General features: G+C 40.6%; 1 protein-coding gene across 2 annotated transcripts; it reads right to left on the reverse strand.

Annotated features, from left to right (window-relative positions):
- Nucleotides 1–730: 730 nt before the first annotated feature.
- Nucleotides 731–25,190, reverse strand: LOC143297761 (U3 small nucleolar RNA-associated protein 14 homolog A-like). Of its 2 annotated transcripts, none has more exons than XM_076610229.1 (16): nt 25,150–25,190; nt 23,589–23,657; nt 22,230–22,297; nt 20,517–20,584; nt 17,806–17,948; nt 17,250–17,327; nt 15,844–15,912; nt 12,395–12,523; nt 11,573–11,667; nt 10,163–10,286; nt 9,473–9,550; nt 6,708–6,953; nt 6,091–6,213; nt 4,526–5,034; nt 3,431–3,527; nt 731–1,951 (listed from the first exon to the last, which is right to left on the reverse strand). In XM_076610229.1, the coding sequence occupies exons 1-16, from the start codon at nt 25,162–25,164 to the stop codon at nt 1,715–1,717; spliced, it is 2,148 nt and encodes a 715-aa protein (XP_076466344.1). In that variant the 5' UTR covers nt 25,165–25,190; the 3' UTR covers nt 731–1,714. The 2 variants fall into 2 exon arrangements, with proteins under 2 accessions (XP_076466344.1, XP_076466345.1); XM_076610230.1 differs by having other exon boundaries at nt 22,230–22,294; nt 25,150–25,179.
- Between the last annotated feature and the right edge of the window lie 1,015 nt (nt 25,191–26,205).

The raw sequence follows: 26,205 nt of genomic DNA on the forward strand, positions 1-26,205 counted from the left end.
TTGAGAGACTGGCCCAAACCCATCAAGAGTGGCAGATCTTTGTTGCTGACCAACATGCAAGAGGGCACATAGGGCAGTAATCATATATACATATATAACTATATATAACTATATATATCTATGTATATCTATATCTACATACATATCTCTCTCTCTTTCTACCTTTGTGCTTTAATGTTTTTACTTGTTCGCCTGTAAATTGGATGTTATTACCTGTAACATCTGCATCAGCAAATTAATCACTTTTGTATATGTACAGTGTTAAAGTTGTGTTTCTCTGTTCTCTTTATGTCCGCTATATGTTCCTCACTTCGGTCATGTCTCTGTATGTGCATAAGTATATATATGTGTGTGCGTGTGTGTGTTGGGTGGAGAGAAAGTGTGCATGTGTATAGATATGAATGTGTGAATGCGTGCGTTTTATTACTTTTTACGATGTTAATGATGGTGATCATTCTTCGTTGTAGTAGCAGTAGATGTAGCAGTGTTAACAAAATTATTATTGTTGTGTTGTCGTCGTTAGTGGTGTTATTGTTATTGTTGTCACAAAGACAGAATGGAAGACTGGGCGATGCCTAAAATCTTTATCCTGGAGTAATAAAGTTTTTGAATCTTGAATCTCTACACACACACACACACACACACACACACACACAAGATAGAGAGAAAGAGAGTCAGGCAAAACTCATTGCACAGGTGTATCATTCATTTATTCCAAAATCATTCATTAAACATTGACAAACATCTTCATTTCTGATTTCTTCATGATTAACACACACACACAACACACACACACACACATACATAATATACTCACTCATTCTCTCTGCACAATCACTTGCATTTGCATAAATGATGTATGTACATACATACATACCTATATATTAATATGTGCAGGAACACATGTACACTGGTTTCACTCTAACAGGAAACAAAAGCGACCAGCAACAACCAAAGTAACATGCCTTGACTTGTGTAACACACTACAAAGTGTGAATATACAAGACAACACTGGAGAATGTTGGCTGTCATGATGCTATTCATTCCAACAAGATATCAATATTCTAATATCAGTTCTAACTGTTGGCTACACATTTCCTCAATCAGTTGGTGATGGTACCCTACCCCTACCAAAGTTTAGGTTGGATGTAAATCACTAGTTTTAAGAATGAGCGCTTTACAAATGTAAAGTAATTGTATGTATGATAGTCAGTCGTGTCTGACTATGACCATCACATCAGCAGAGGAGGCAACTGCTGTCCCAACTATCTGGGCAAGTGTTTGATTATAGTGGAGAGTCTCTTGCCCAAGTGACATCCTCACTCTCTCGGCCAAGAGGGTTTCAGGACAGTCGGTGTAGGGATGGCTCCCAAAGGCCAACTAGCCCCCAAGGCTGCAGCACTAAGAGCCAGTGCAATCTTGCTTCCCAGTTTAAGAGTCATAGTCCTCCACGAAAGACTAAGCTGTAAATGAGTTCCCATTGCAATGGAAAAACCATTGATCATTCAGCTCTCATTTTGCTGTTGGCCCAGCTTTTTTTTAAAAAATAGTAATTACACAACCTATACACACACACACACATACACAGTGCACTCACTCATACATGCACATTCACAGACTCGTTCATGCAGTCAACACCACAGGCACGTGTTAAAGGACACACACACACACACACACACACACAGAGGTGAAAATCTCTCCACCACACAATGCATCAATGTTTTCTCCTCTTCTTCCCTCTGGATCTCTTGCCACTGAGGTCTATGTCCACGGCCGCCTTTCTTTTCTGGCCCTGATGAAGCAGCACCGTTTCCTGCAAGGGTTGGATGATCTGCCCGATTCGGGACACCACAGTCTTTGGTTTGATGTTGTTCTTGTCCTTAGCCAGGGGGGTGGACAGAACTTTCTTCATGTGGCCCACCGACTTGAAGGTGTGAGGAACCTTCTCAACCTGGGAAAAAAACCCACACAAATAATCAAAATACTGAATGTTATGATGAAGAGAGGTATTCTGGAAGTGAAAATTGATATCACATTGCCAAGCATTGTTTATGAATAGCTTTCCGATCACTGAATGTTATCATGATGAGAGGATTGTGGAAGCGAAAATCAATGTCACATTGCCTGCCAGGTATTGTTTATGAATAGTTGACAGTTTACTGCCAATACTGCTGAAATACTACTAATGATGATGATAGTGGATTGTTCTTATAACACACTGTTCCCTAACTCACATCATGACCCAATGCATCATACAAATACAAAAACCCAACAACAAAACCCAACAACAGCACTAAAACAGCAATTAAGAAAACCAACACAACAAGATGAAACAGTTATTCATCATCAAAGGATCCCATTAAACACCTGTATGCACACTTTGCTCATTCAGCCCTCCCCCTTCCTCCAAAACCCCCCACCTTGCCCCTCCTCTGCGACTTGCTCAGCCACACAGTAGAAGGGGTAGGATGGTGCAGTCAAAAAACAACAAAAAATGTCTCATTATAAGTTTGTGTGTTCATTATCAAATAGGATTCACAGCAAACAAACAAAGCTGTTCGGTGTTAGCTGAGGCATGAAGAATTCCAAAATATCAAGAGTATTGTTTTTTTGAATAATTGTTCACTCACCCCTCACCCACTTTTTTTCTCTTTTGATCTGTTTTAACTCACTGAACCCTGCACCTGAGCGTTGCTCTAGCATCAAAATATGTCTCAATAAAACAGTTTTCATGTTCCTACACATGCATAAACCATAAGGAAAGGGAACCAACTAGTACAGTATTTCTGGACATGTCCACGAGTAATCTGGAAGAAAAACAATGTATTTTCTGCATTTTTTCCACATAAAAACGTCACGGAAGCCTGCTGAAGCTGTAAATTCTCCAAGGTTGAATGGGTTAATATTCATTTATTCATTCATTTCTTTATTTTTGTTTTTGTTTCACAATGACATACATTTGTAAGATAACTGACAATTGGGAGGGAGTGCAGGCCTGCTTTCGTCAGATTTTCATTGGGTCCCTGGCTATTTTTAGCAGGGACCACATGCACATGTGTGTCTCCATTTTCTTTTTTTTTTCAGGTCACCAAAATGCTAAACTTTTTTCGCTGAAATCGCTGTTCTGACAAAAGGATTTTTGAACATTTTCAGTGACTATTTTTGCAAGTTAACAAGATAATTTGTTTTTATAATTACACCCATTATTTGCTTTAGTCTTCTATGTTTACTCTGAGCGAGTTTCTTGTCATTCATCTGCTGTTACGAATTCAAACTGATCCATTTATAAACTGTGCCAAAAAGTTGTCTGAACAAAAGCCGTGCACACCAAGAGAAGCTGGTTACAGTGTTGGGCTGCAAGCAACTAAAAGTCCACGATGAAAGCGGGCTGCACACCCTCCCTAACCACCAGCTGCGGATTACTTCTTACCTTGTGCTTTTCTATTAGTTTGTTTTCTTTCTTTAAAATGACGACGTTTCCTATGCCATCATCCTGTCTTTGCTGTGGTGGGGCTTTCACAATGAACCTGAAAAAAAAAAAAAAAAAAAAAAATGAAATAACAAAAATAGAAAAGAAAAAAATGAAAAGGCTCCCATGTCTGACAATGTAATACCTTAAAATATTTCACACATTACAATCAGAAATAATAAATAATGCCCTTTCATGCCTTAACCCTTTCACTGCCAAACTAGTATTTTTGCAGCATCTTGGTAGAGGACCCAAGTCACTGAAGGGTGACCTGATCATGGGTCTGTTATCCATGAACTTACTGCTCTTTATATTCCGTGGTAGGACAGGCCATATTTTCTACACATCAGAGGGAAAATCCCCAACTATTCTTGGACACCATAATATTTTCTGTGTTTACAGCGCACGGGAATTTTGCACTCTAAATTGACTGGCGGTGAAAGGGTTAATGCCAGATACAATTAGCATGGTTTGCAGTTCTGATCACTCCACCCCCGCCCCCTACTCCCCCCACCCCCCACCCACACCCCTCTAGCCTTTTGAAATTTTCTAAAGATTTATGGGCAAATCAAATATGGTCTACACAGTATAAGCAACATGATTTTATTTGCCTTCATGAAAACTGAAATAACAATTTCTTTGTGTTGTCTTAGAATCATACTTGTGCATATATAGCAGATAAGTGTGTGTGTGTGGGGGAGTGGGGGGTGTGGACAGTGAGTGAGTGTGTGTGTGTGTGAGTGAGTGAGTGTGTGTTTGTCTGTGTGTGTGTGTGTGTGTGTGTGTGTTATGTGAGTGTGTGTCCCAGTGTGTGTGTGTCCCTCTGTGTTATGTGAGTGTGCGTGTGCGTGTGTGTGTGTGTGTATGTGTGTGTGTGTTATGTGAGTGTGTGTCCCAGTGTGTGTGTGTCCCTCTGTGTGTTGTGTGAGTGTGTGTGTGTGTGTGTGTGTGTGTGTCCATATCTCTGTGTATGTCCCTGTCTTGCATGCGTCTCTAAGTCTTTCCGTCTCTGTGTTGTGCCATGTGCCGCATGCCTCCCGCCCCCTCCCACCTCACCTCTGCCTCAGCTTGGGAGCCACCTTGATGCCGGCGCCGGCCCAGCTTCCCCAGCCCGGCAGGAAGGTGTCCACGTCCTTCTCCTTCTCTTCCTCTGCAATCTCCTGCTTCTCCTGCACAAAGTCCGCCACCACGTCATCGTCGTCAAAGGCGTCCTGGATGGTCATGAGCACCTCCTGGATTTTGTCGGCATCACCCCGGCGGTCTCCTTTCTTCTGGCCCAGACTGCTTCCATCTTCAGGGAACTGGTTCATGGAATCAATGTCTGCATCAGCGTTGATGCCCTCCTTCGTTAGCTGCTGTTGCTGCTGGGTGGAGTTGCCCGGAGCAGATGCTGTGGCCGGTCTTTTAGTTTTCTTCTTGCCTTGCTGAGGCAGTGACGTTTCCTGTTTCCTGCGCACTGCTGCTGGTGCTGTTTTCTTGGGTTTGACGGTGTTGTTGTTGCTGTTGTTGTTGTCCTTTGCCTGCAGGGTGGTGGATACATCTTTCTCCTTGGGTCCGTTCTCAACCTGAAAGAAGAAAAAAAAAATAAAACCCATCAGAATAGTGGACATGATGATGACTAGTCCTAGGATTCTGTAAGGCAAAGGTCATGTCACATAATGACATTACCCGGCACTGTTTATGGATTGTGGACAATTTACTTTCACAACTGCTGACGTGTTACTGACAATAACAATGGATCATTGTTGTAATGCACAATATCCTGAAGAATCACATCCAGGCCCATTGCATTGTACAGAATAGAATTTTAAAATTCCCACTAAGATGGCATTCAACAAAAACAAATCAATACTGTGGAGTGATGGCCTAGAGGTAACGCGTCCACCTTGAAAGCGAGAGAATCTGAGCGTGCTGGTTTGAATCACTGCTCAGCCGCCGATATTTTATCCCCCTCCACCAGACATTGAGTGGTGGTCTGGACGCTAGTCATTCGGATGAGACGATAAGCCGAGGTCCCGTGTGCAGCATGCATTTTTCATTTTCATGCCCCCCCACCCCCCTCCTCCCCCTTTTTCTGAAACCTGCTTTTCTTCAATATCTATCTGCGTGTGTGTGTATGTGTGTGTGTGTGTGTGCGTGTGTTTTGTGTCTGTGTGTGTGTGTTTGTGTGTGTGTGTGTGTGTGCGTATGTTTTGTGTTTCTGTGTGTCCATGTGTGTGTGCGCGCGCGCGTGTCTGTGAGTATGTGGTGTTTTTTTTCTGTTGTTGTTTTTTTTGTGTGTGTCCATGTGTGTGTGTGTGTGTGTGTGTGTATTGTGTCTGTGTGTGTCTGTGGTGTTTTTTGTGGGTTTTTTTTTAATTTGTGTGTGTGTGTTTTGTGTTTCTCTGAGTCCGTATGTGTGTGTGTGTGTTTTGTATGTGTTTCTGTGTGTCTGTGGGTATGTGGTGGTTTTTTTTTGTTTTTTGTTTTTTTGTGTGAGTGTATGTTTTGTGTTTCTGTGTGTCCATATGTGTGTGTGTGTGTGTGTGTGTGCATGCGTGCGTGTGAGCCCATGTCTCTGTGAGTCACCATGTGCATCCCTGTCTCTGTGTGTGTGCCTCCCTTCACGTCATCACCCTCACCTCCGTCTCTGCTGGGGCACCCTCCGTCCTTGGCTGCTGCTGGGTGGAGTCTTCTTCTTCCTCCTCCTCCTCCTCACTTTCTGAGGACGACGTTACCACTTCTTTTTCTTCCACGATCTCAAGCTGCAAAATATAAATAAACAAATAAATAAATAAATAACGCGATAATAAACAAACGAGAACAAAAAATAGTTTCTGGGGAAAAAATGACAACAAAGATTTTGAACAGCAAAAACAACAAGATTTTGGGACCACATCGTGTTACAGGGTATTGTAACCTGCAGCTTTTTGCTTTTTTTTTTATTTATAAAAATAATTTTTCATCCCCTTTTTCTAAACTTGCTTTAATGTGTGTGTGTGTGTGTGTGTGTGTGTGTGCATGTCTCTGAGTGTGCATGTGTGTGTGTGTGTGTGTGTGTGTGTGTGTGTTTGTGTGCGCACGTGTGTGCATGTCTCTGAGTGTCCATGTCTCTGTGTGTGTGCATGCGTGTGTATGCAGGTCTGTGTGTGTGTGTGTGTGTCCATGTCTGTATGTGCATGTATTTCTGTATCTGTGTCACCTCAGTGTGAGTCCCTGTCTCCTGTGCGCAAACACTCCCTTCGCTCCTCCCCTTTACCTCAGTCTCCGCTGGGCCACCCTCCTCCTTCAGCAGCTGCATCGGCTGGGTGGAGAGGACTGGGGCAGGTGCTGTGGCCACTGGGGGGGGCCTGGCAGTGGTGGTGGTGGTGGTGGTGGGCTGTACCCAGAGGTTGGAGTTCCCTCCCCCCTCCTCGTCCTCGCTTTCTGAGGAGGACATCACCACTTCTTTCTTCTTTTTCAGGCTCTTGTGCTTTTCCAGCATGTTCTGAATCTGCTGCCGTTTCTGGAAGAGGGGACAGGAAGAAAACAGCATCAGTGTCAGTATCAGTAGCTCAAGGTGGCGTCACTGCGTTCGGTCAAATCCATATGTACGCTACACCACATCTGCCAAGCAGATGCCTGACCAGCAGCGTAAGCCAACGCGCTTAGTCAGACCTTGAGAGAAAACTAATAATAATAAAATAAAATAAAGGAAATTTTCTATCTAAAATTACGTTTAAATAACATACTTACCGTGACCCAACTAGTGCAGACTCCGGCAGGGGTCTGACATTCCTGTCCTGTGCAAACTATCCGCCCATGCGGAGCAGACGAAACTACGGCCGATAACCTCCCGGAAGTAGGTAACCTCCCCTTTGTCCCGCTGGTTATCGCCCTCTTTTGACGGCAATATGCCATCACCAGCGCAGCAAGCAGGGAGAACAGGAAGCGGGGAGGACGGGAGGGTCTTAAATTTGGGTCACGGTAAGTATGTTATTTAAACGTAATTTTAGATAGAAAATTTCCTTTTAATTACACATACTTAACCGTGACCCAACTAGTGCAAAATAGCGTGACAAGGTGGAGGGCTCGCCTGTTCTACTGTCTGTGAGCTGTGATGGTCTGTTGTGCAGCTACCACAGAAGCGATGGCTCTTGCGCCATCAACCCGCAGGCGTGCGACATCTCTCTGGTAGAAGTCGATGAGCCATTATCCCTAAGGCGATAGGTGTCCCTCAAGTAGAATTTGACGAAAGTAGAGTGTACTGAGTCGCCTAAGGACATTGGTGCGGGTAAAGAAGACAGAGGTCCACAGCTGTATTGTGGGGGAGGTCTGTGGACCACAGCTGAGCGGATGAAGATAAATACATTTAAAAAAAACTAATAATAATAATATTTATAAGGCGCAAAATCTTGATGAAGTCAACTCTAAGCGCACAAAATAAACAAACAAAAAAAAACCCACAGCAACAAAAAAAACAAAAAAAAAAAACATAACAACAAAAAATAATAATAAAATATAGGCAACAATGATGATAAATAAGTAATACAAAGGGAACCATTAATAAACAAACAATAACAAGATTTTCTTCTGGGGAATAAAACAGCAAAGAAAACGATAATAAACAAACAATAACAGGAGAGGTTGTTGTTGTTTTTTACTGGGGGAGTGGGGGCGGGACGGGGGGCCACAAAGAAAAAAATAATAAACAACTTCAAACATCAACCAATTAAACATTAGCTTGAATATTGTCAGGGATGAGGCTGGGGCCCTTTTTTTTTTCTTCTTTCTTTCTTTCTCAGTTGTTTTGGTCTGAAATCACTGCTCTTCCTCCACAACTGTAATATAAAACTGAAGACAAAAAACAAAACAAAAATCTTTTCCTTAACCCCTTGGCTGTCTATGTGACGAGATAACTCGTCAGCGCAAGCATGTACGCTTCGCTGCCACAATGACGAGATAACTTGTCATCAAAATATTCTGACTTTTCCCTGGTTTGCATAGAGTTCGTTGACAAAAAGTTGAAAATGTGACAAAAAACAAAACACTGATTTCAAAACAACAGCATGTCAATGAAGATATATAAAATGGGAAAACATCATGTGTTTTGTATTCTTTATTCATTTACCTTTCAGAAATATATATTTTTATGGGTCTTTCTCCAATAACAATGAGCACAGAATTTTTTTTAACATATATACCCCGTTTTTTGTGAAAAAACCCTGGCAAATAGATTTCACTTAAATCTTATTTTCCTATCAGCGAAAGGGTTAAGTGTCATTTCCAAATGCAGTCTCCTGCCTGAGTTTGCTGTTCACCAGTTCCAGCCAGCCTACAATGCGCTGACACTCATTGCCACCAATGACGTCACTACCAACAACAGGTAAAGTCTAACAAATTTTATTCAGTATGATCTGCTGACGCAAAGCAAATCATTTCTCCTTCAAAGTGAAAATATTACATGGTTTTTGTGTTGTTTGTTTGTTTGTTTTTTTTCTTATGTGCTCAAGTTACATATTCACTACCCTCCTGCCCCACACACCATATGGCTCTGCACCAAAAATGATAACAATGTACAATTTTGTTGTTTGTGATACTAAGTTTAAAACTGAACAAAAAATGGACCTAACTGGTTGGCCTTTTTCAATACAATGCCCCATACCTGCACCCCACCCCCAACCTGCACTCGCTGTCTCCTGCCTGTTTCTGTCAAAGGTAACACTGTTGATACCAGATAATTTAATGTCTGTTCCCTCTTAAGGCGGCTGTATGACCTTACCACCTGTCACACATTGGGGCAAAGACATACATACTCACTCACGCTCACACACTCACACACACACACAGACTATCACACACACTCACACACACACACACACACACACACACACACACACACACAATCACACACACACATACACACACAGGAAAGCACACACACACCCACACGCGCACCCTCCCACACAAATACAGCTATGCCTAACTCCCAAGATGGGCTGACCAACTGTGACATGAAACAAAACCACCATCAACGTAACATACCTCCGTGTCATACTTTGAGAAAATCTTTGCCTGAACGGCAAACTTTTTCCCTCCGGCATGTCGCAGCCGTCCTCGCTCCTGTTCAACAGAGAACATCAAGTCAAACTCAAAAATATATACATATCCAATCAAAGAGTAATACAAGCAAACTGTAGCAAGGGAAAAAAAGTTTTTTCCTGATGCTTTTAAAACGAGATGGCTTCCACATAAAAGTCCTGGCCGTTTATGTATAAACATTCAGACTGATTGAGGAATATATGCTAACTGTTAATACAGTTATGATACATGTATAATTTATAACTCAATCAAAGGCCAAGTATATTTCACTACAGTGTAAGTGGCCACCAAACCTACATATTTCCCACAATCACACCTAATGTCTTATACAAGGTTTCCGGTAAACCATCCCAAATTTCATAGTATGGACGGAGAACAGCTTTTGTGTAAGGAATATGTGTTCTTCCTCATTTCCTTTTGGGATGTACTTTGCCATTGTTGTCTTTGGCGCCTTGTTTCAGAATAGCTAGCTGTGATAAACTAGACTCTTTATTTTGGATTATCACTTCTTCACATACCGTAATGCAGTTGTACTTCCACGTATAATGTTGCTTGTTGTATGTATATTCAGTTATATGATTTAAAAATCATAGGGAAAAAAAGGAGAAAAATCTCATACACCATGACACATACCAAGATTCGTTGTCTGTCGCTCTCCTCCAGTTTATCCACCAAAGCCTGCGGATCAGTTATCGCCAGTTCTTCTAGTGCTTTCTCCGCCTTCTTCTCTTTCTCCTTTTTCAATGCGCGCCGATATCTGCAACAAAAGTTCTCGTTGGTCAAACTTCTTCTTCTTCTTTTTTCTAAACTAAATGTGGAGAAAATTTCTACTACAAACACAAGAGGGAAAGTTGGGCCTAATGAGAAAAAAAGAGCAAAGAACTCTTTACAATGTTCAATTTTTATTACCAGAATAGGTGCTCTATTGGGTGCTCTGACAGGTGCAACAGCCGAATGGTTAAAGCACTGGACTTTCAATCTGAGGGTCCTGGGTTCGAATCTCGGTGCACCTGGTGGGTAAAGGGTGGACATTTTTCCGATCTCCCAGGTCAGTATATGTGCAGACCTGCTAGTGCCTGAACCCCCTTCGTGTGTATGTGCGTGCAGAAGATCAAATACGCACGTTAAGATCCTGTAATCCATGTCAGCGTTCGGTGGGTTATGGAAACAAGAATATACCCAGTATGCACACCCCCGAAAACGGAGTATGGCTGCCTACATGGCGGGGTAAATAAATTTTTAAAAAAAACAAAAAACGGTCATACACGTAAAATGTTACATGTCTGTCTGAGTGTGTATGTGTGTGCGTCTGAAATCTGATTGAATGACACAGGAAACGAATGATGAGCGCCCAGTGGCAGCCGTCAGTCGGCTCTACCCAGGTAGGCAGCCTGTGGTGCAAATGTCCCTGTGTTTGTAAAGCGCTTAGAGCTTGGTCTCTGACCGAGGATAGGCACTATATAAGTATCCACATCAATCAATCAATCAATCAATCTACTGACGTGAGCAAGAGTCAAGTGGTTAAAGTGTTGGACGTTCAGTCTGAGGGTCCCGGGTTTGAATCCCGGTCACAGCACCTGGTGGGTGAAGGGTGGAGACTTTACCAATCTCCCAGGTCAACAGATGTGAAGACCTGCTAGTGCCATAAGTTAACCCCCTTCGTGTGTGTACACACACAGAAGATAAAATACGCACATTAAAGATCCCATAATCCATGTCAGTGTTTGGTGGGCTGTGGAAACGATGACAAAAAAATTTGTTCATGAGTTAATCATTAAACGTGATTCACAGCAAACAAAGTCTGCACTGCTATGTGTTAGCGATAGCTTTGAGACATCAAGAATCTCTAAACTGAAACAAGACAAGAAAAATTAGCGTTGATTAATAAGCCTACAATGCCCCTCCACACCTGCTGATCCATGAGAAAACTTGATCGACCAATCATGAAATACATCACACAGTGGTCAAATTCAAACTCTCAGCCCAACAATTTCGTTGGCCAATCGTCTCACACATCCCGGCTACAGTTCTATCAAGGCTCACCTTTTACTTTTGATTTTGTTTTGCCATCGCAGTTTGCTGTTCTTGGTGTACATGATGGCCCTCATTCTGAGCAGTTCTGCACGCCTCTCTTTGGCCTGCACAGCACAGCATCAGCAATCAGCCGTTAGACAACACCATCAAAACAACGTGTCAATAATCTTAAGACTTTTTTGTATTGTATTGTATTGTGTTATATTGTGTTGTACTGTATCGTGTTGCTTTGCATTGTGTTGCTTTGCACTGTGTTGCTTTGCACCGCATTGCACTGCATTGCATAGTATTGTGTTGCATCGCAATGTACTGTACTGTAGTGTACTGTACTGTATTTTGTAACAACAAATTTCTGAGTGTAATATTCTGGCTCCTCTCCCTGTGGAGAGCGCATTGCTATAGTGCAGTGCCACCCCCACTGCTCCCCCTCCCATTTTTTGTTTTGCTTTTTCTGCCTGCAAGTGTGTTTGTTTTCTTATTTAGTTATTATCAAAGTGTTGGGGTATTTTTCAATGTGATTTTGCCTACGACAATCCAGTTGTTGCTGTGGGTTCTTTTACACGAGTTAAGTGCATGCATACACATGGGATCTTGTTTATCGTCTCATCCAAATGACTAGATCCTACTTTGAAAGGAAAATAAATAAGCTCGCAAGCAAAAAAAAAACAAACAAAAAACAAAAACAAACTGGGTGATGCTGCACAGTAGTGATACATTCTCCCAAGGGAGAGCAGCCCAAATTTCAGACGGAAGAAATCTTTTGTAGCAAAAGAGTAGTACAACATAACAAGACACAATACAACACAACGCAACACAATACAACGCTCTGACCTCTTCCAGACTCATGGCGGCCATCTGCCGTTCCTCAGCCGGAGTGAACACCTTGCCCTTGGCGATCTTATGATCCGGGTTGATTTTCGCCAGCTCCGCTTTCATCGCCTTCTCCAAGTCCGTCACAGGCTGAAACACAGTCATGACTGGCATGTTGGAACAACAAGTGCAGGACACTGAAACCAAAGGCAAGGTCTGAAACTGCATGTGTATATTTTTTCCTTTGTTTTAGTTTAGTTTAATGTCTTTTCACTATTTAATGATAGTAGACGGGTAAAAAAAAAAAAGTTTTTAAGAAAAAAAAAAAAGTTTTTAAGAAAAAAAAAAGTGTGTGTGCATGGGGTACATGAGAAGAGGTGGCTGGATGACTGTAGTGAGTAGCAGAAAGAGAAGAGCTACGAAGGACTGTACCAACAGTGAATGATAACATGAATTATAACAGTGAGTTAAATATCTACATAACTGGCGACCTAACATCGATGGTTCCCTGTGGACTGTCGACGCCGGAACTGCGACGGATGAACCCGGGTGTGGCCCTGTATGGGGGAATCTAAATGAGCGGCGTGGGAGTAATGCCACTGAAACGGTGCAGGTGATGGGGCAGCATAAAAAAAAATCAAAAAAAATCTACATAACAATAACAAGCATGCTAATGATAACAAAAATGTGATCAGTCAAAGGTAGATACCAACTGGACTTTGAATCAAACGTTCAGAAAATTTTTTGAAGTAATGAATAACTATTCAAAATATCTCCTAGGGACAGATATGTGTTCGGTAGAAACTGGTCGGCTACTTTTTGAAAGAACAGTTGTCTTGTTTTTGGACTCTGGACAAGTATGTGGTAGACACATAAAATCGCAAATACTAGTGTCTGGTCAGGCACACATAAAGAATTTGTTTTTATGTGCAAGCATGTGTGCATGTCTCTGTGTGTCAGGAATGACAGAGTTACATTTTCATGCTGTTCATCTCTCTTTTTTTTTTCTTTTTTTTTTAATGTGTGCTTATGCTTGTATGTTTCTTATCATTGTTTTTATGGGATTATTTATTTGTGCCTGAGCAGACAGTAGTATCTGCGATTTTTGATTGTCTGAGCAGACACGAGAATTTTACCTGTGAGTGATTAAGTGATAGTGCATTGTATTGCGTGAATGACAGGTGCAACAGCCGAATGGTTAAAGCATTAGACTTTCAATCTGACAGGCCTGGGTTCAAATCTCGGTGACAGCCCCTGGTGGGTAAATGGTGGAGATTTTTCCAATCTCCCAGGTCAACATTATGTGCAGACCTGCTTGTGCCTGAACCCCCTTCATGTGTATACGCAAGCAGAAGATCAAATACACACGTTAAAGATCCTGTAATCCATGTCAGCATTCGGTGTGTTATGGAAACAAGAACATACCGGAGATTAGAAAAGAGAGATAAACCACTTGCAGAAATTGCTGAAGCCAGGCAGCCTGCGCCGCGGCACGCATTCATTATTCATGAGCTGCCTTTGCCCCGCCCAAACGAAAGGAAAGCGTCAGTCGAACGCAGTCTCCTGAGTGATTTTATAATTTGGATTACACCTTTTTTCCCTTTTCTGTTTGCTTCATCCCACGCAGATGTCAAACTCAATTTTGTTGTGAATAACATTCCTAAATATTTATATGTATTGGTTACTTTTATTTCCCTATCACCACAGCACCATTTTTCACGAGTCGAAAGATGACCTCCATTGCGGAAAACTATAATATTGGTCTTAACGAGATTCACTGTTTGTTGTAGTCTGTCTGTTTCTTGCTTAAGGGCATTTAATGGATTTTGTAACCCTATGGGTGTGTCAGACAAGAGAACAACATCATCAGCAAATAGCATTAAGAGCAAATCTGTTGCACCAGGTATCATTTGTATTCCATGTCTCCCCTTCTTTGATAACTCCACTGCCAATTCACCGATGAAAAAGGAAAACAGCTGTGTGCTTGGCATACAACCTTGTTTAACCCCTCTTGAATAAATACCTTTGTCACGAACACATACAAGTACAGAATCGTAGATGCTTTTAACAGCCATGTAAAACTCCGGAGAGAGAGAGAGACAGAGACAGAGACTTAGAGAGAGAGATAGAGCACAATACAACGGTCTGCTCGGGCAACATGAAGCGTTCGTATATATATGAATTATATATATGATTATGTACATATAGATAGATTTAGATTTACATACTGATAGATCTATATGAAATTATGTATATATGTATTCATGTATGTATGTATAGACAGATGTTAGAAGAGAGACAGAGCTGAGTATGTGTTTTATGTTTTGATATATATATATATATATTTTTTTTTTTTTTTTTTTGTTGAAGAAATGGTGATGTAAACCAGAAAGTGTGAAGAAAAAGTAGCGTTACGAAAACGCAGTTCAATAATTTATAACCGTCTCTCTCATGTGCAACATTGCGCTGGGGGAGGGGGGGGAGTTGGTGTGGGGAGGGGGGGGGGGAGCTGCTTTATTTTCTTTTGATATTATCTACATTCAAGCAGATGCAAACGTGCTAAAAACCAAAGCAAAAATGAATCGGTTTTCATTGTATACAGCGAATCTTACTACACGTGGGAAATTCCAGGCATAACTTAACTTTCGCTTTACTGCAGCTGAACCGTCGAACCGACCAGTTTCCTTCAGGTGGGGAAGGAGAGGGTGATTTACCCCCACCCTTCCGCACTGCGTGTGTGCCCCAAAACGGCTTCAGCACTGTTATAGACAGTAAGAAGGGGCCTGCCGCGAGTGGTTTATCTCTCTTTTCTAATCTCCGAACATACCTAGCATGCACACCCCCAAAAACAGAGTATGGCTGAGTAAATGGCAGGGTAAAAACGGTCATACACCTAAAAGCCCACTCGTGTACATACGAGTGAACAGAGTTGCAGCCCACGAACAAAGAAGAAAAAGAAGTATTGTGTTCAAACTGTCTTCTAAGTGTAGTGCAAGATTAGTCTTGAACATTTCTCTCTTCACCTTTTAAAAAGTGCAAACGTTGAAACTGTCCATTTTCTTGGTGAGACTCAACATTCAAGCATGCATTATATTTTTCCTTGGCAGTCTGGTCATTCAATTTCACTTATACTTGCCTTACTAAACCATGAAATTTCCCCCATTGATCACATTTTCCATATGTTGTGGTGCATTTATTACTTTTCCATAAGGCATATATATGCGAAAATATTGTCATGGGTTGTTGTTTTTTTCATATTTGTCTCACTAAACTGTAAACATCTGTGTATCTATTACACTTTTTCTAATGTCTGTTTTTTCCCCACATCTATCCCACATTGAGTGCTGTGACTTGCCAGTCCAACATAGGGCATACATGACAAACAGACATACCGACCGACCGACCGACCGACAGACAGACAGACAGACAGACAGACAGACAGACAGACAGACAGACAGACAGTGACCTACCCTGTACTGTGTCTGAATGTTCAGCAGCTTGGTTGTCGGCTGCTCCAGGGGGAACTTTAGTTGGGGGGCCTGTAGAGCAAAGCACCTCTTCAGTACACATACAACACAGGGGGAAGAATCTTTTTTTTCCTTTATAAAGTAGTTCTTCATTATACACATTTCACAGGTGGTAAATAAGAAGAATTAAAAAAAAATTAAAAACAGTGAGTAGTTATTTAATATCAAAATTAATAAGTACATATAGTAAAGAGAGTGAAAAGAAGTAGTTCTTCAGTCTATACACATCAAGGAAAAAGAATCATAACTGAAAAGTAATTCTCCAGGAAAAGACAAAAAAAGGAAGTAATTCTTCATCATATATACTGCACGGGGATACAAAAAATGAAAAAAAAATGTTCTTCAGTCAGGGGGGGAAAAAATCTCAAATTTACAAGTAATTTTCGTATTTCGTATTCATATTTCTCTTTTTTATCACAACAGATTTCTCTGTGTGAAATTCCGGCTGCTCTACCCTGGGAGAGTGTGTCGCTACACTCCAGCGCCACCCCTTTTCTTTGTATTTTTTCCTGCACGCAGTTTTTTTTCGTTTTTCCTATCGAAGTGGATTTTTCTACAGAATTTTGCCAGAAGCAAGTCTTTTGTTGCTGTGGGTTCTTTCATGTGCGTCAGTGCATGCCACACATAGGACCTCTGTTTATCATCTTATCCGAATGACTAGCATCCAGACCACCACTCAAGGTCAAGCGGAGGGGGAGAAAAAATCGGCAGTAGAGCCGCGAATTCAAACTAGCGTGCTCAGATTCTCTCACTTCCTAGGCCGACGCGTTACCTCTAGGCCATCACTCCAGAACATGCATTACAGAGAATAAAAGTTCATTAAGATCATATCCATGTCAGTGTAAAAAAAAAAAAATTCCAATAAATACAATACAATTACAGTATAGAAAAAACAAAAAACCAACCATTGTCAGTATCTATAATACAGGATAAAGGATTAGCAAATAGTTTTGCAAGATATAAATTTGCAACAGAGAGAGAGAGCGAGAGAAAAAACAATTTGTTAATTAATCTGTTTTCTGTTATGCAGAATACTTTTTCCTGTAATACATGTATATTACACAGACACAAATTAAAAGGAGACAGTTCTAAGGCACACACATATGAGAAAAAAGTGCAGTTCTTTAATGATAAACTGGTATAAGGAAAAAAAACACAAAAAAAATAAAACCTTATCTGTTCTTCAGTTTAACCAGTTCATCATGTATGGAATATGCAGGACTCCTCTGAGAAAGTCACATACAGTCACACTCTTAAAATCATGTGTGCTCATACACGTACACACAAACACACATTCGCATGCACAGGCAACCAGCCAAAGCACAGAGACACACAATGTAATTCCTCACCTTCCTGTTGGCATTCACGACAGAGTCCCATCTGGAAACCTCTTTCACAGTCTTCTCATAGCCAGCTGATCGCTGACTCTGTGAACAGAAGGAACAAGTCATGACCAAACTATCTTTTCAAAAGTGGAGTGGGCGGGAGGTGTAAGAGGGAGGGTGGGAGGCAAAAGCTGTGCTTAATCACGGAGTAGCAAAAAACAAAATGATAAAAAGAAAAATGAAAATGAACAGCACATCACAAGCTTTGGCTTCATATTCATATTGTTTGTACACATTTGTTTTCTTCTTTTTTGAAATAAAAAAATAACAACAACAAGTCTAAAACAAACAGTACACATACAGTGCACACACACACACACACACACACACACACACATACACACACGCATACACACACACAAAATAAACAGCCAGAAAACATTTTCAAACGCAGAGTCACTCACTCATTTATAAATCCACACGCACCCTCCCCACCCCCTCATCCCACGCACACACACACACACACACACACACACACACAAACACACACACGGTCCAGCTCTCATTCCCCACCACTGACTTTTTCCTTGATGTGTTTCGGGGCGGGCGTCTCCACAACACCTCCTGTTGTCAGGGTTGACTTCAGCTGTTTCTTGATCACACCATGAGAGGCCGACTTCTGAAGACTGCTCATCAGGTCCGACATCAGCGTGTCTGCCTGAACTGTACACACAGAACTTTCTGAATCAATCTGCCTGTATTGTGCACATAAATAATGCACTGTACACAGAAACACTGCACTGTACAACAAACAAACACTGTATTGTACACAGATAACTTTCTGAATCCATCTGCCTGCACTGTACACATAAACACTGCACTGTACACATGAACACTGCACTGTACTACAAACACACACAGTATTGCACACAGATAACTTTCTGAATCCATCTGCCTGCACTGTACACATAAACACTGCACTGTACACATGAACACTGCACTGTACTACAAACACACACAGTATTGCACACAGAGAACTTTCTGAATCCATCTGCCTGTACTGTACACATGAACACTGCACTGTACACATGAACACTGCACTGTACTACAAACAAACACTGCATTGTACGTAGAGAACTTTCCGAATCCATCTGCCTGTACTGTACACATAAATACTGCACTGTACACAGAAACACTGCACTGTACAACAAACACTGTATTGTACACAGATAACTTTCTGAATCCATCTACCTGCACCGTACACATAAACACTGCACTGTACACATAAACACTGCACTGTACTACAAACAAACACGGTATTGTACACAGAGAACTTTCTGAATCCATCTGCCTGCACTGTACACATAAACACTGCACTGTACACAGGAACACTGCACTGTACAACAAACAAACACTGTATTGTACACAGATAACTTTCTGAATCCATCTGCCTGCACTGTACACATAAACACTGCACTGTACACATGAACACTGCACTGTACTACAAACAAACACGGTATTGTACACAGAGAACTTTCTGAATCCATCTGCCTGTACTGTACACAGAATCACTGCACTGTACTATAAACAAATACGGTATTGTACACTGAGAACTTTCTGAATCCATCTGCCTGTACTATACACATAAACACTGCACTGTACTACAAACAAACAAACAAACACTGCATTGTACGTAAAGAACTTTCTGAATCCATCTGCCTGTACTATACACATAAACACTGCACTGTACTACAAACAAACAAACAAACACTGCATTGTACGTAAAGAACTTTCTGAATCCATCTGCCTGTACCATACACATAAACGCTGCACTGGACACATAAACACTGCATTGAACACAGAACTTTCTGAATCCATCTGCCTGCACTGTACACATAAACACTGCAATGAACACATATACACTGCAATCAACACACAAGCACTGCACTATACACAGAAAACCTACCAAATCCATGTGCCTGAACTGAACACAATAACACTGCACAGCACATTGCACTGTACACAAAACCCACAGAAAACTTTCTGAATCCATCTTCCTGCAATGTACACAATGCACACATAAACACTGTATACATGAACGCTGCACTGCACACATGAACACTGCAAAAACACTACACTCTACACATAAACACTGCACTGTACACAAAAACATGCAGAGAACGCTGAATCCATTTGCCTAAAATTGTACACATTAACACTTCATAGTGGTATTCGTACATATAAACACTGCACCGCATACATAAACACTGCACTGCACACATAAATAATGCACTACACGCATAAACACTGTACACTTAAACACTGCACTGAACACAAAAACACACAGAAAACTTTCTAAATCCATGTGCCAACACTGTGCCCATAAACACTGCACTGAGCACAAAAGCAAAGAATACTTTCTAAACCCATGTCATGATGTGCCATGAGCCCATAATGAGGCAATGGAGTGGAACTGAACCACATGCGAAAGGGTCAGTGGCAAGTAGACTAACCTGCTGCACTAGAATGCATCTGCCAACTGACAATGAAAATCAATATCTAAATTCATGGTTTTTCAGCACTAGAAATTGATTACTGCATTTGAGTTCATAACAACATTTAAATCATGTTATTTTGATGTATCTTGATTATTTCAGAAAGTTTTCATAGTTTGCAGTGAAGGAGACGCTGCCATCGCCTCAGGCACACCGCAACATGTAGCTGTTTTCTCAAGATCTGCACAGACCGTGTGCGCTAAGCCTACTGAAACTCAGTGAGAGCTACTGCTGATTAAATCTTTTTTATCATTCTAGTTAAATCAGTATCCACTTTATAATATTCATTCGCTTTTAACACATCGAAGGTGTAGTTAATGTCATTATATCTGTTCTGTCCAGAATTTGTATTTCTTTTTTTGTAACTGCAAACAAAAACAATATCATGCCCTCTTCAAACCCAAACATACGTTCCGGCAACTCCGATGAGCGCAATGATAAATTTCTGGATCAGGATTCTAAACAAAATAAACCAAACATGATACAGAAATACAGCTGAATCTGGAAGGCTTATAAACTTTTTTTGGTATGACTGTAAAGATTATTTGTTCCCACTACCTTTAAACTTGGTATTGGCAGACAAAGTATTTCAAGAGAAAATGAATTTGTTAAAGTATACCATGGACACACACACACACACACACACACACACACACAGACTCACTTTGTTTACACATGAGTCAAAAGTAATTAAAAAAAAAAAAAAAGAAAGATTAAAAAAAGAAAAACTACTGACCATCTTGAGGCACCAGCCCACTCTCTGACATGCTCTGTCCATGGACACCTCGCAAGGTGTGGGTAAGCCTGAAGCAAAGGAATAAAACAACTTCTATTGTTTTAATCCTGTATGTCTAATAAAAATTCTTCATTATGACAGAAACCTCTTGCCAAAACAATCCTGCCAGCAGTAATGGCTGAGATGCTCATCTGCCAATACAGTGTCTGTGAGGGTCTGGGTTCGATTCACGCTCTTGCCTTTTCTCCCAAGTTTGACCAAGCATCTCGTCATTCGGATGAGATGATAAACTGAGGTCCCATGTGCAACACATACTTGGCGCATTGAAAAAAACCCAAGGCAACAACAAGAGTTGGCCTCTGGTAAAATTCTGTAAATGAAATCCCCTCTGATAGGTAGACAAATAAATGTATATATGCATGCATGAACTTAAGGCCTAACTAAGCGTGCTGGGTTATGCTGCTGGTCAGGCATCTGCTAAGCAGATGTGGTGTAACATATATTGGTTTTGACCGAATGCAGTGATGTCTTCTTGAAAAATTGAACCTGAAACTTTTCTGTGTTTGTGACTGTGCCTGTACATGTGTGTGTGTGTTTGTATGACAGTCAGTCTGTCATACTATGACAATCAGAACAGCAGGGGAGGCAACTGCTATCCCAACTATCTGGGTGAATCTGATTACAGTAATGTGTCTTGCCCAAGTTAACCCCCACTCTCTCAGCCTTTCTTTAGGCTTGACTAAGTACTTTGGGTTACGCTGCTGGTCAGGCATCTGCTTAGCAGATGTGGTGAATCCTATATGGATTTGTCCAAACGTAGTGATGCCTCCTTGAGCTACTGATGCTGATACTGATCACCCAAGAGGGCTTTATGTCAGTCGGCATTGGGACGATACCCAAAAGCCAACTAGACCCCAAGATTGCCAATAAAAGCCAGTGTAATCTTGCCTCCTGGTTTGAGAGTCAGAGTCCTTCACAAAAGAATTAGCTGTGAGTGAATTCCAAATGCAGTGGAGAAACCATTCATCGTACAGCTCTCACTTTGCTGACAGCACAATTCTATACTTAATAATAACAATAATAATTGTAATAATATTGATAATGATTAAAATGTTGATGATGATGATGATGATAAGAAGAAGAAGAATGATAATAATAATGTACATTTATATAGTGACCTTTATCTCTAAGAGCTCAAGGCACTTTACATGAAAGAAAAGATTACAAATTACGTAAATCATTCATGACCACTCTCTCAAAACCCCTCCCCTTCCCACCCCTCACTCTCCCTCCCTCATTCGCTATGCATCCAAAGTTGACAAGGATGGTGCTGGAGAAGAAGGAAGCAGAGAGTGCTTTCAGAAATGTTTTGAAAAGATAGATTTTTAGTGGAGAGTGAAACGCAGAGACAGAACCAGGTTGTTCCATATGACATGAGGAGTAGTAAAGAGGAAAGGTTCTTGTATTGACACGAGGAAGTTTCAGAAGTTAACAGTCAGAGGAACAGCAAAGAGTTAATGAGGGAGTGAAAACAATAAATATTTTTTATTAGAATCTGATAAATATTTATAATCAGAATTTTTTGTTTGTTTTTGTTTTGTTTTGTTTTGTTGCGAATTTACTTGTTTTCAATGCTGATCTTTATCGTACACAAACAGCAGAAATGCACCGCAAGCAGTGAAGAAAATTAGTGGCATGGCTGAACTCACATACCTTTTGCTGCCATCCATGGTGGAGATGGCATCAAGAAGCCTCGCATGGGACTTCTCATCCACATCCTGCTGCAAGGGGAGAGAAAAAAAGAGGAAGATATAGGCAATGTAAAAAAAACAACAACAAAAACAACAAAACTGACAAGCAATAAGAAAGACCCTGAGGTAATCAAAAGTGCTCTTGATTTATTAAAAAAAAAAAAAAAAAAAAAAAAAAAAAAACACTTTATCATCACTTCTACTTGTGCATATTTCCTGCAAGTGCAAATAACTAGTTGCAGATCCTACGATTTATAAACAAAAATGTACATGTTTACTGACAGTTCACAAGTAAAACAAACACTGTATTGTAACAGAACGTTATAAAGCACCCAGTACAACCTGTTTTTGTTTTTTTTTTTTTTTTTCAGGGGGGGGGGGGGGGGGGGGGGGTTGTTTTCTTGGTTTTTTTGGTTTTTGTTTTTTTCACTGAACAAGTGAAATCAATGACGAACTCAACTGGTAACATTGACAGAAACACCTGGGTTTGATTTGGAAGAAGACTGAAGTATGATATTCATAATGATAATAATATTACAATTTCAAAACTGGGCAAAACAAATAACTTATTAAGTGCCAACTTCAAAAGCTTGTTCAGCTTCTCTTTGAGACAGTGTGAACCACAAGGAATGAAATGTCCATCACTTGCTCTGAATCAGGCAGTAAGAGACCGGTTCCTTTCTTTTCTTGTGTGTGCTTTTTATTTGATTGGTCTTTTGTTTCACCGAGTGTGTATTGTTTCCTATGACCTGAAGCTAAAGTAAAATTCAAACTTGACTCAGAATTTATCATGAAGCACACAAAATGACTCTCTCTCTCTCTCTCTCTCTCTCACACACACTCACTCATGCATGTACACTCACTGTTGCAGATTGTGGAATGTGCATATGCATGAGAGAGACAATGTGTGTGTGTGTGTGTGTGTGTGTGTGCGCGCGCGCGCATGTGTGTGTTACTGTGTGTGTTTGCAAGCACATTTGTCATTTTGTGTATGCCACATCATAATGCAAAATGCTTCAATTTATCATTTGTCATTACATAAATGATACAGATATATCTGTATATATCATAAACAATAAGATAAACATGTGTTCCTAAATACACATTCCTAGTTCTCACCTCACAAAAACTTTATACTAAATCATAGCAATCAGCTTGAGAAAAGACAACAACAAAAACTGCATACCAATAAATACTATTGTATCATTCATAATTTTATATGATCTCAGATCAGAAAAATGAATATTTTAATAAACCATAAACTGATAAGTGATTACACTAGTATTAGTAGTAAACAAAAACAAAAAAACAAACAGGTCACCTTAGATTCTCCATCACTGGCATCAGACTCCCCAGAATCGCTGTCAAAGGCCAAGCCTTGTTCAAGTTGCTGCAAAGCAATCGTAACAACATTCCAGTACATATATACTAATATAGTCAATCTCAAAGTATTAGATCATGACACATGTCAGTTGTCACACAGTTTTCAATTATATTTCCTGTTTAGCTGTATCATCAGTTCTAATTTTCAGTTTGTTGAAAGCACAGGGTTCCAACTAGTATCACTTCATCTATTGAAAGCAAGGCACTAGCATAACTGAAACTGACTCATAGTCAAAATGGACTTCCATAAAATAGCATCTCTAAACTACAGCTCACTGCCTAGACTCTAGTTGTCAAGAGACAGTTGAAAAGAATGCCTTGCTTCTGTTCTTCTAATATTAATTTGCATGTTTGCTAAATTACGATTAATATGAATATTTCCAACAGATATATCAGAGATCTGACAAATTAGACATTTCATACACACACACACACACACATATATATATCATAACATCTAAATCTAGTAGTAAATGTAGACTCTCAGCATCTCAAAGTATTTGTTTTTTTCCATTATTTATACCTTTACATAATCATAATAACCAACATCAATATACTGATCAGTCTGATGACTGTCTTTAAATTAGTTGGCACACACACACACACACACACACACACACACACACACACACACACTGACAGAGTGACAAACACAACATGACACAGTGACATACACACAGACATATAGTTATACACAGTGACATAAACTGACAAGAACACACTGTGAAACCACAATGGAATCAAACAGGGTTTTTTTTTAATGAATAAAAGAGAAATTCCATGTTAACCAACATAAATCTTCAATCTTGTTTGCCAAAATAGTTTATTCTTAATATCTGACCGAAATACTCAACAGTGACAGGAATTCTTCAAAACCATTCTTCAATATATTTGGGGTTAAGAGATTGCATGTTGTTACCAAAACATTTTTCAAAAGTATGTTATTGATAAGAAACTAAAGAAGTAAACTTTTCAGTTATTTCTGCAAAAAAATTGATGAATAGTTATAGGTAGTTAGGTACTAAAGAATGTAAAAGATAGATTGATGGATAGATAGATATAGATAGAATCAAAGATAGATAAAATATTTGAAACTGATGTCAGTATCAGTACGTTTTATAAAAATGTTGAATAGTGCATCCTGAAGTGTAAAAACTAAAAAAAATTAATTTGTTTCCCTGATCCATAAACATGCATATAAGTGAGCGCAGGAAGTCTAGGGGAGGGCAGTGGGATGAGAAATTGAACAGAAAAACAGACGTTATTGTGGGGAAACCTGCACACGCTACCGAATGCAGCTGAGATTTTCAAGCTTCGTTTTCAACACGTGCTTTTTAGCACATTCGGCTTGTCTCAAGAAATGCGAAACAGAAACATTTAGGAACGATATTAAACATAAAATACGTAACTGAAAACTTAATCAAATTAAGCACAATGTTAATATGTGTCAAGTGTCTTAAATTGATAACAAAACAATGAACACAGACGAAATAACAAACCTTGAGTTTCTCCATGATGCTGGAACGGAAGTAGCTATCGGAAGTGACTTTCAAAAACAGGTGGAGACAACCCACTGTCCTAAAAATAGATGGACCACCCATTTTGATCAATGGAGACAACCCCGGAATTTGATTACAAAATGACCGATCGAATGGCCACGCACTTGACCGGGCTATACCTACAGTGCTCCCGTGTTGCACGCGCTGAAAGTGCAGCAAATGTGTGTGTGTGTGTGTGTGTGTGTGTGCCGTGTGTGTGTGTGTGTGTGTGTGTGTGTGCCGTGTGTGTGTGTGTGTGTGTGTGTGGTGTGGCACGCTGGCACTGCACACACACACACGCATACACGTACTGTACTCACGCACGCACGCGCGCGCGCGCACACACTACTCAGTGAGGCTCAGCTCTCACACACACCGGCACACACCACACACACTGACACACACACACACACACACACACACACACACAAGAACGCACAGCCCGCAGTGACGTGCGCCGGCACTACTCGGTGTACGCACACGGCACAGACACACTGAGACACAGGCACTGCACACACACTGCCTGTGTGTGTGTGTGTGTGTTATTTATCTGATCTGCTTGGTTTTCTTGGGGTGGAATAGGGTGGGGTGGGCTGTGAATGAGCGGGTATCCTAACACCTCCGTGGGGATGCCGGGGGTCTTTCATTATAAATGGCATCCCTGCCTTCTGGAAATTCTGTTCTAGAAATTTCCTCTTTTCTCTCACTCTCTTTGTTTCTGCCTTTTTTCTTCCTTCAATGTTCTCCTTTTCCTGCCTTCCCAGTCCATTCCCATTTCTTTTTTCAAGCAAGCCATGCCACTTTCTTTTTTCTCTTTTTCCGCAATCTATGATGTACTATCTATGCTGTTTTGCTCTGGCGATTAGGTAGTGAGGTGTGAACACCGGGATGTGTGTGTGTGTGTGTGCATGTGTGTCTGTGCCTGCGTGCGTGCATGCGTCTTTTTGCCAGATTATCCATTCTTTTTCTCTTTCCTTAATTCCCTTGTTGAATTAAGTGCATATCACAAGTGTGTCT

This window comes from Babylonia areolata, chromosome 23 (genome assembly GCF_041734735.1).
Source record: "Babylonia areolata isolate BAREFJ2019XMU chromosome 23, ASM4173473v1, whole genome shotgun sequence".
Classification (NCBI taxonomy): domain Eukaryota; kingdom Metazoa; phylum Mollusca; class Gastropoda; order Neogastropoda; family Buccinidae; genus Babylonia; species Babylonia areolata.